Source organism: Alosa sapidissima, chromosome 11 (assembly GCF_018492685.1).
Source record: "Alosa sapidissima isolate fAloSap1 chromosome 11, fAloSap1.pri, whole genome shotgun sequence".
Lineage (NCBI taxonomy): Eukaryota > Metazoa > Chordata > Actinopteri > Clupeiformes > Clupeidae > Alosa > Alosa sapidissima.
Window position 1 is genome coordinate 23025135 of NC_055967.1, and position 10184 is coordinate 23035318.

Below are 10184 nucleotides of genomic sequence, written 5' to 3' on the forward strand. Positions count from 1 at the left end.
GAGAGAGAAGTATATAAAAAGAATGATGGAGAGAGAGTGAGGAAGGAGAGGGAGGTGGAGTGATAAGGAAGATAGAGGTGTGAAGACAGACAGGTCAGTTGCTGCAGAAGGACCTGGTCTGCCCAGAGAGAAGTCGAGGCAGCCGCCAAGTCAGGAGGTGGCTGTTTATCAGCCAAATAAGACATTAAACCCTGAAGAGTTGGCCTCCAGAGACAAGCTCAGCCACGAGGGCTTCTGAACACTTATACCTGGCTGGCAAAGTGAAGGAAACGAGTGACAAAACAGGAATAATATGTCTGAAGGCCCCCAGATGAAATCCGTTGAATGTTTTGTCATATTTCTGTGAGCCGACCATCTTGATCACTGTAAGTGCAGCTGGACCACAGTCCTGGACCGTAACAATATCTCACTACAACCCAACCTACCATCACCCTGTGTCCTCCACTCCTGTGTCCTCCACTGCACACTAAACCCAACCTACCATCACCGTCTGGTGTCCTCCACTGCACTCACTTCCTGCCCTGCCCACATGTACAGTACCTGTTTCTCAGGGGTACATACACACACACAGACTGTCTGACTCTATGGTGTCTCAGTCACACACACACACACACACACACACACACACACACACACACAGACTGTCTATGGTGTCTCTTTCACGCACACATACACACACACACACACACACCCTGTAGATGAGCGCTTAGATCAAATTAGCGCTAATTGATCAAATTAGAAACTCCATTCTTCAGCCCACTCATTCATCAGACAGCACTATGTGAGCTGCATTGCAAATTCCCCTACTCTGAGCTACTCAATCTAATGTGGGGCACACACACACACACAGCCCACACACACACATGCACACGCCTACGCACACACACACACACACGCGCGCGCACACACACACACACACACACACATGCATACACACACACACGCGCACACACACAGCCCACACACACACATGCACACGCCTACGCACACACACACGCACACACACACACACACACACACACACACACATGCATACACACACACACACGCATACACACACACATGCGCACACACACACATGTGTCTCCTCATGACCGGACAGAAGCCTGGAAAAGAGTCCAGATGCACTGAGCCCAATGCCCATCTCTGTGAGGAGGACTGGTCAGCATTGCCCATCTCTGTGAGGAGGACTGGTCAGCATTTCCCATCTCTGTGAGGGGGACTGGTCAGCATTGCCCATCTCTGTGAGGAGGACTGGTCAGTAGTGTCCATCTCTGTGATGGGGACTGATCAGCATTTCCCATCTCTGTGAGGAGGACTGGTCAGCATTGCCCATCTCTGTGAGAGGGACTGGTCATTCTGTGCCCATCTCTGTGAGGAGGACTGGTCATTCTGTGCCCATCTCTGTGAGGACTGGTCAATAGTGCCCATCTCTGTGAGGAGGACGGGTCTGCATTGCCCATCTCTGTGAGGAGGATTGGTCATTCTGTGCTCATTTCTGTGAGGGGGACTGGTCAGCAGTGCCCATCTCTGTGAGGAGGACTGGTCAGCATTACCCATCTCTGTGAGGAGGACTGGTAATTCTGTGCCCATCTCTGTGAGAGGGACTGATCAGCATTGCCCATCTCTGTGAGGAGGAGTGGTCAGTAGTGCCCATCTCTGTGAGGGGGACTGGTCAGCATTGCCCATCTCTGTGAGGAGGACTGGTCATTCTGTGCCCATCTCTGTGAGAGGGACTGGTCAGCAGTGCCCATCTCTGTGAGGAGGACTGGTCAGCAGGTGGTTGAAATGATGCACTCTCCTCTCCTCAGCTTCAGCATCCCTCAGAAAACTAGAATATTCTCAGGAATCATGATGCAGCAAAGTGTGCAAAAGCATATCTTATCCTTCCACTGCTTGTTGAATATGACTGTGTGTGTGTGTGTACCTCTGTGTGTGTACATGTGTGTTTATTTATTTTTCTCTCTGTGTTCTTTTTTGCTCCAGTGTTGGCTGAGGGGTGTGTGGATGGCTTCCCCCCTCTGTGTTGTGCCGATTTCTCCTACTAGTGTGTGTGTGTGCGTATGTGGGAGTGTACGTGAGAATGTACATGGGTTGTATATTTATGTATATGCACCTGTCAGGGTTTGTATATTTTTGAAGATGTATGTGCATGAGTGTGCATATGTATTTGATTGTGTGTGTGTGTGTGTATGCATATGTATGTGTGCATGAGTGCGTGCATATGTATTTGTGTGTGTGTGTGTGTGTGTGTGTGTGTGCATCCTCTGGCTCTCATATGCTTTAAGGCGTTATATTCTGAGCGTTGAGACACTCACTGGTGACTGGCGCTCATTGAAAAGCATATCCAGCAATGCAACCATCTGCCATCGGGCTACACACACACGCACTCAGACATCGGGTAACCCAGCATGGCGGTACACACACACACAATCAGCCCTGTGTGATTGGAGGCTTAGCAGCAGCAGGCTTCCACACGAGCGCTGTCATAGGAGTGCTTTCATGCTACTGGGGGTCAACTTCGCTGTTGTGGCTTGGGTGATGATCATTGATGATCTGTCCATGCATCAGTGTTTCATCAGTGTGCACGTTCCTCGAGGAGATTCCTCGTGGCCGGACAAGCTTTGTTATGAGCTTGTGAAATGAAACATATGAGGTTAATGCACGGATCTGACCCGTGCATAATGCTGACGTCTGGTCACAGACAGTGGTATGGTGCTGTGCAAGACTTGGTGTTGGACCAAATATTATTCTGAACTCAAAACTTTCATATCCTGCTGAGGCCACACTTCTGATTTCTGTCATTTTTTTGAAAGCTGTGCTGTGGTGCTGAATAGATTTCTGAATCTGTGGGCCAAGACACAATTAGCATTCTGGAGTAGCCGAACATCAAAGGTGTGTGTGTGTGTGTGTGTGTGCTTGCGTGTGTGCAGAATAAAGTCTGCAGGTGTAGGCTTTGTCTTTTTTTCCTGAGGTGTGAAAACCTTTGAAGATCATCTCTACATTAGTTTCTTGCCCTGACTCTTCAAACATGCTCAGGTGAATACTCCTTGCATCACTTCTGTCACAGGTCTGTAATACTGGCTGCTTTATCTGTCAGAGCAGTTATACAGTATGCAGAACAGTCTGATTAAAGCACCAATCGGAGTTGGCAACGCTATTATCTGATTGTTTGTTTGAATGCATAACCGCACTGTGTCAAACACAAGTTATAATGTAAAACATGTTCTGGCCTAGATTGTTTTACAAGCTTGTTAATGACACTGTAATAATCTGAGCATGGAATCTGTTTTAAATCAGGAAGAGAATCGAGCTGAAGTGGCTAGGACTTGGCACCTCCACTCAGCAGATGGATGGGCTGAAACTCCGGAGCTCGTGCATGTGGGAACAAATACGTAACCATATGCTTGATTTATCTACGGTGTGTGGACGTACTATTTATATGTGGTGTGAGGCGGGTGAAAAGCATTTTCTCAAAACAATAATCGCTGTCGCCAAAAGTTACAATTGCCCATATTAAGCCTGTTGTAGCCTAGTTCTGGAAATATCTGCCCTGGATAAAGCGGTAATCCATTTCGTCATGCACTCGTTCTCTGATTCAGAACAGTCTATCGTACAGACTACTCACAGCCTACCCATCATAAGAAAATAATTCATTTATAAAAACTTGAAGTGGTGAATCCAATAGCTGGCAAGCAGTGGAGACTACAACTCCCAGAAAACCGGTGCCGTGTTGACTAGCAGCAAGTTCAACGTCACTGTGCGCGCGCGTCTACAACTCAGCCTGAAGGCTATTTAAAAGGATTAGACTATTTTGACGTATATATGCTGTTTTTGCTTGTTTGTAATAATGAATTGCTATATTAACGATATAGGTTCAGTGTCATATTACTTATATTAATACATGAACGTCGCACCGACTGCTATTTCAGCAAGTAGGCTAAGCCACATCCTCGCAAGCGCGCAAGATATCTTGCATCAAGGTAGGCTAACTGTCATCGGGTCCGGTTGGTTTTAACACTAGCTTTGCTACAGATTCGTCTGTCCGGGGAAAATGATGGCCTTTCCAGAATGGCGGCTTTCACTGAAGCTAGTGGACCAGCCATCCCTCCCCAAGTCGGTGCTGCAGTTTCCCGAGAGCGAGCCCGGGGACGTTCCTCCTGGAGGGTATCGCGTTGCGACGCTGAAGCAGCTCGTTTCTGCGCAGTTACCTGATGCCGTACCAGACCCCGACCTTATAGGTTGGCAAGTAAATGTGTACAGTGACACACAGTGATTGCTTTGGGATGCTACTGCATGTAAAAAGGCAATTAAACTAAGTTTTAGGAGTATGGCACATCATCACAAACACATGAACACATAATAACCTTGACTACATCATGTTTTGTCCTCTGTTTTTGCATCAGTAATAGGCTATCATCACATCTTAGGTTTCTCAGCTGAAATGTGATACACTGAATGCTTTCCCTGCAGATTTGGTGTACTGTGGCAGAAAGCTAAAGGATGACCTGACATTAGATGCATATGGGATCAAATCTGGCTCTACAGTACACATCCTGAAGAAGTCTTGGCCAGAGCCGGAGCCCCTCCCAGGTGACGTGTTGCTGTTGGTGGCCCCCTCTCCTCTCCTCTGCCCCTAGTCCACATGTCAGATCCCTGCTGTCTCGTGGGCTCCCTGACACATGTGCTCTTCCTGGTCCTTTTTAGAGCCCGTCGACAGAGCAGCGGCAGCCAGGGAATTCCGTGTTCTGCAAGCAGCCATTCACACAAGCACAGCTTACCGGGACTCGGTAAAGGAACACACACACACACACACACACACACACACACACACACACACACACACAGTACATACACAGAGAGAGAGAGAGAGAGAGAGATACTAACAGGTGAAGGTACTGAGCACTGTTGTTTTTAAATATGAGATAACAGAAAGCTCTACTGGTAATAGTACTTGAGATATCTGTATTTTAAGGTCTTGTGTCCGGTAGGTGTTTAAAATGCTGAATAATAAGGAGTCTCTGGACCAGATCATAGTAGCGACCCCAGGACTGAGCAGTGACCCAGTTGCTTTGGGTAAGTACAGATCAACCATGTAGCTAAGGCAGTCTGACATACATTTGGGCTTTTGATGCAACCTACATTTCCATCATTGCACACATAATTTAGCCTGTAACATGAATTTATCATTGTTGTGGACTGGTATTGCTCTTGTATAAAAATATATTTTGTTTTCAGGAATCCTGCAAGATAAAGATCTATTTGTGCAATTCACCGACCCAAACATGCTTGATGTGTGAGTAAAATTGAATTACTATTGGAAAACAATATTGCTGATACTAGATTATTATTTTGGACTTACAGTTTACATTGTAGTGATATTGGGCTATTATTTGTTCAGGGGCCAGGTGATAGAACCACCAAAATACTAAATCACACAAGGACTAGATATTGTTATAATATGTACATGTATTGAATTTTTGTTCATAATTCATTGATCTTACATTTTCACAACAAAATACACAAAAGAAACAAATAAGCAAAAAAAACTCTAGGCTATAGATACAAATAGGCCAACTCGAATTCATTTAACATTTACTCAGTCTGCTTCGGACTATCAGAAAAGCTGCAGATAGTATTACAAAGCAGCCAAACCAACTCTATTTTTTGTTTAAACACTCACATTCTTCATAAGTAAGCTATTGCAATGTTGTTGCAGCCCGGTCAGCAGTACTATAGTGAGGGTCTGTATACCTCTGCAGTCTGTACGAACAACCTACATATTTCCCAACTGAAAGGCCCTGCAGTTAGAGAAGGGGTTAGTGCTGAAATGGTCTGATATACTGTACATCATAATGAGTTCTGAAAGACAGTGAGAGAAATGACAGTGAGAGAAAGGGAGAGAGAGCTACTGAAATGTGTGTTGTGTGCTCTGAATGAAATTATAATGAGAGAGAGAGGGAGAGAGAGCTACCGAAATGTGTGTTGTGTGCTCTAAATGAAATATAATGGGAGAGAGAGAAAGAGATCTAGAGAGCGAGGGGGAGAGAGAGGTACTGAAATGTGTGTGTGTGTGTGTGTGTGTATGTGTTGTGTGTGTGCCCAGGCTTATCAGCGCACACCCGGCGCTGGTGAACGCCATCATACTGGTGCTGCACTCGGTGACGGGCAGCGTGCCAGCCCCACAGAGCGCCACCTCCTCCAGGAACCTCTCCTCAGGGTCCTACGGAGACATGCCAGGTGGGCACGCTCACGCTACAGGGCAGACAAGCTATGTACACGGGGTAGGCACGCTCAGGACACAGGGCTCAGGACGAGCTCATGCCATGGAGCAGGCAAGCACAGGACACTGGCAGGGAACGAGCTATGGTGCAAAGACCACTGCAAACATCAGTGATACTCTGAGGTTATGGAGAAGTATTAATGCTGTTGTTTTTTGAAGACCTTTCATAATAATATGCTTCTCATGAAATATCTCAGAGATGGCATTAATGGCAGTTCTATACCATTGACATTCCATGGAAGCATTTTGGCATTGGTGTGGTGGGACACCTCAAATAGACTGTGTGTAGCCCATCACACTGTGGCCCAGTCAGCCAGCAGAACAAGCTCAGTTGGCAGACTACTCTCTAATATAAATAAAACGCCAACGCTGCCGCACAGGCCTGGTGCTGGTCTGGTCCCAACTTCCTGGCTGGCACAGTTCTGCTGACAGCACGGCCCGTCCACAGAGCAGGATGGATGAACAAGTACACAAGAAAATCAAATCGAGATCTAAAGCCAATGTAAAGTCCTAGATGCCCTGCTCTCTCCTGCAGCTTGTTTTTAGTTCATAACCTGCTCCTGCCTCTGGAGTGATGGAGTTTCTGCAGATTCACTCAGACTTTCATACTTTGAGGATATACTTTATAAGTATATATACTCTTTTGATCCCGTGAGGGAAATTTGGTCTCTGCATTTATCCCAAAATGTGAATTAGTGAAACACACTCAGCACACAGTGAACACACAGTGAACACACAGTGAGGTGAAGCACACACTAATCCCAGCGCAGTGAGCTGCCTGCAAGAGTGGCGTTCGGGGAGCAGTGAGGGGTTCGGGGAGTAGTGAGGGGTTAGGTGCCTTGCTCAAGGGCACTTCAGCCATTCCTACTGGTCAGGGTTCGAACCGGCAACCCTCCGGTTACAAGTCTGAAGCGTTAACCAGTAGGCCACGGCTGCCCTATACTTGATCTAGCTGAAATTATTTTGCCATAAATCTGGACCACACTGCCTGTATGACACTTTTGTTAACATAACATTTTCAAATGTAATTGAATTATACTGTATGTGAGGTCTCTTTTACCAACTTACAAGCTTGTTGTTGGAAAAGCCATATTAACTTGCTGAGGCTTATCAGATACTTTAATGTGAATTGTTTTATAGGGGGATTTCTGTTTGAAGGCTTGTCTGACGATGATGACGACTTCCAGTCAGTAAGGTTTTTGCAGTAAACTCCATCTCACTCTAAGTATGGCAACCTTTGATACTCACGTTGTTCTTGTGAAACATATTAACGCTGTTATATTTCAGGGCGGTCGTGGTGGTCCCTCCACTAGCGTTGGGGGCTCGGCGGGGATGCGTCCAGTGACGCTCGGCTACAGCGGCGCTCTGGGTCCTCGGCCCATCACCCAGAGCGAGCTGGCCACCGCCCTGGCCCTCGCCAGCACCCCTGACAGCAGCGCAGTCACTCCCACCACCAGCAACCAGGTACAAGTACTGCTCAACCAGTCATTTAGTAGGACAAATACAAAAGCACTTGTGAGGGAGAGGAGGCTCTGAGACTTGAGTTGATTTTTTTTAGAAAATACAAAAAGCACTTGTAAAGCTCCTGATTCTGTTAAAATTCATACAGAAACCTTAAAGTCTAGAAAAGGACTGGAGATCCCTAGTTTCTTTTAATCCATAGTAAAGGAACGGGTTCTGTTGCTCTTTTTTTGAGGTCCTTGTAGAGGAACAGATGTTCTGAAGTTCTTAAAGGAGCGAGGCTCTGAGACTGTGTTACCCATAGTAACGGAGTGGAGGATCTGAGACTGTGTTACCCATAGTAACGGAGCTGAGTGTTTCCCATAGTAACGAGGTGGGGCTCTGAGACTGTGTTACCAATAGTAACGGAGCTAAGACTGTGTAACCCATAGTAACGAAGCTGAGACTGTGTTACCCATAGTAAAGGAGTGGAGGATCTGAGACTGTGTTACCCATAGTAACAGAGCTGAGACTGTGTTACCCAGTGGGTTTGGTCATGTTCTCTCCAGGGCCCCTCCTCAGGTGTATCTCCTGTGCCTGCCGGGACTCCCATTACCAATGACCTTTTCAACCAGGCGCTGCAACAGGCCCTACAGGTGTCCAGTATGTCCTCTCTGCAGGTGAGCCCCACTCCGCAGGTGAGACACACTCACTGGTACTGTATCAGGTGTGGGCATTGTGCATCCCACCAGGAGTGAAGATACAGTACATAAAATATGTAAAACGGCATGTACTACACAGCATGTGCTACCAATGAGAGTGTATTTATAGTTTCGGAAATAAGACAAATGCCTGCAGTGTTTGTGGTTCATGTTGTTTCAAAGACCACATTCTGTTAAGGCAGGAATGAGCCGCAGACAGGTGTGCTAGTTGCTAGCATGCTCTGTTTGTGTTACTGTAATCAGAGCCAGTGCTAGCTGCATGCCCTGTCTATGTTACTGTAATCAGAGCCAGTGCTAGCTGCATGCCCTGTCTGTGTTACTGTAATCAGAGCCAGTGCTAGCTGTATGCCCTGTCTGTGTTACTGTAATCAGAGCCAGTGCTAGCTGTATGCCCTGTCTGTGTTACTGTAATTAGAGCCAGTGCTAGTTGTATGCCCTGTCTGTGTGAGTAGAGCCGGTGCTAGCTGTATGTCCTGTCTGTGTGAATAAAGCCAGTGTTAGCTGCATATGCTCTCTGTGTGAACAGAGCCAGTGGCAGTCCCAGCTGCAGCAGCTGAGGGACATGGGCATCAGGGACGAGGAGCTGATCCTGCGAGCGCTGCAGGCCACTGGGGGAGACATCCAGGCCGCCCTGGAGCTCATCTTTGCCGGGGGAGCCCCATGAGCTAGCACCCACCCATCCTCTTCCCCCTTGGCCACTGAAGTAGACATCCAGGCCACCTTAGAGCTCATCTTCGCCCCCCAAGCCAGCACCCACCCATCCTCTTCCCCCTGGGCCACTGAAGTAAACATCAAGGCCACCTTAGAGCTCATCTTCGCCCCCCAAGCCAGCACCCACCCATCCTCTTCCCCCTGGGCTACTGAAGTAGACATCAAGGCCACCTTGGAGCTCATCTTCGCCCCCTGAGCCGCCGCCCCCAACTCCCCCACAGACACTAAAACATAAGGGGAGTTGGGCTTTCACTCTAACAGTCCTGTATGTAGCGCACACCAGCAGCAATGTAACTAGCGCAAGCTGTTACACTTCTGCCACACCACTGTTGCACATGCCACTAGTGAATATCGGATGTTTGAAAGGGCAGCAAACATATTATAGTAGTGATAAAACAGTATGCATGTTGCAAAGACTCATGGTGTTTCCAATGTCAGTGTTTTATGCATCTTAGGTCTTTGTTTCAGTTAGTTAAAAAAAACAACACTTGTTTACATTGCTGAGTCAGTAGCGAGATGCATTGACATTGAGAAACTCATTGGTGGAGGTATAGAGACATTTGTAGACTTTGGAAAAAATATGTAGGCCTACTCACTGCACTATCCTTTGTGTGAGAGCTGATGTGTTACTTTGAAGTTAATGGATTTTATTTGCACATTTAATATACATAATAATATTGAATCATTTTTAAATAGAAACGTTTTTTATGGAAATCCCAATATGAGAGCAATCTTTATTTTTTTCCCTACAAGATATTGTGGAGTTTTAACTCCAGCCTATATAGATCAGTGTATTCAGGGTGATGTATAGGCTACATTCATGTGTCCTGGAGCATAAAATGACATGGACATGGCTATGAAGATTGCCAAGCCAATTTTCTGTTTCTTGCAAGCAATATGATCTGACATTGCAGATCTTTCATTTAGAGAAATCATGTTAGTTTATTTTGTTTAAAAAGGTTCAGGCTAACGTTCATGGTCTGTAATATTTAAGAAATGCTGAATAAAATCCCTGATAAGAGCTTGCC

General features: G+C 46.5%; 1 protein-coding gene across 3 annotated transcripts; it reads left to right on the forward strand.

Annotated features, from left to right (window-relative positions):
• The first annotated feature begins 3739 nt into the window (after window positions 1-3739).
• Window positions 3740-10177, forward strand: ubl7a (ubiquitin-like 7a (bone marrow stromal cell-derived)). 3 transcript variants are annotated; one of them, XM_042109972.1, is made up of 11 exons: window positions 3751-3819; window positions 4036-4241; window positions 4474-4593; window positions 4708-4790; window positions 4992-5076; window positions 5239-5296; window positions 6107-6240; window positions 7424-7473; window positions 7571-7753; window positions 8293-8403; window positions 8972-10177. In XM_042109972.1, the coding sequence occupies exons 2-11, from the start codon at window positions 4055-4057 to the stop codon at window positions 9107-9109; spliced, it is 1149 nt and encodes a 382-aa protein (XP_041965906.1). In that variant the 5' UTR covers window positions 3751-3819; window positions 4036-4054; the 3' UTR covers window positions 9110-10177. The 3 variants fall into 3 exon arrangements, with proteins under 3 accessions (XP_041965905.1, XP_041965907.1, XP_041965906.1); XM_042109971.1 differs by having other exon boundaries at window positions 3740-4241; XM_042109973.1 differs by having other exon boundaries at window positions 3741-4241; window positions 7571-7747.
• The last annotated feature ends 7 nt before the right edge of the window (window positions 10178-10184 follow it).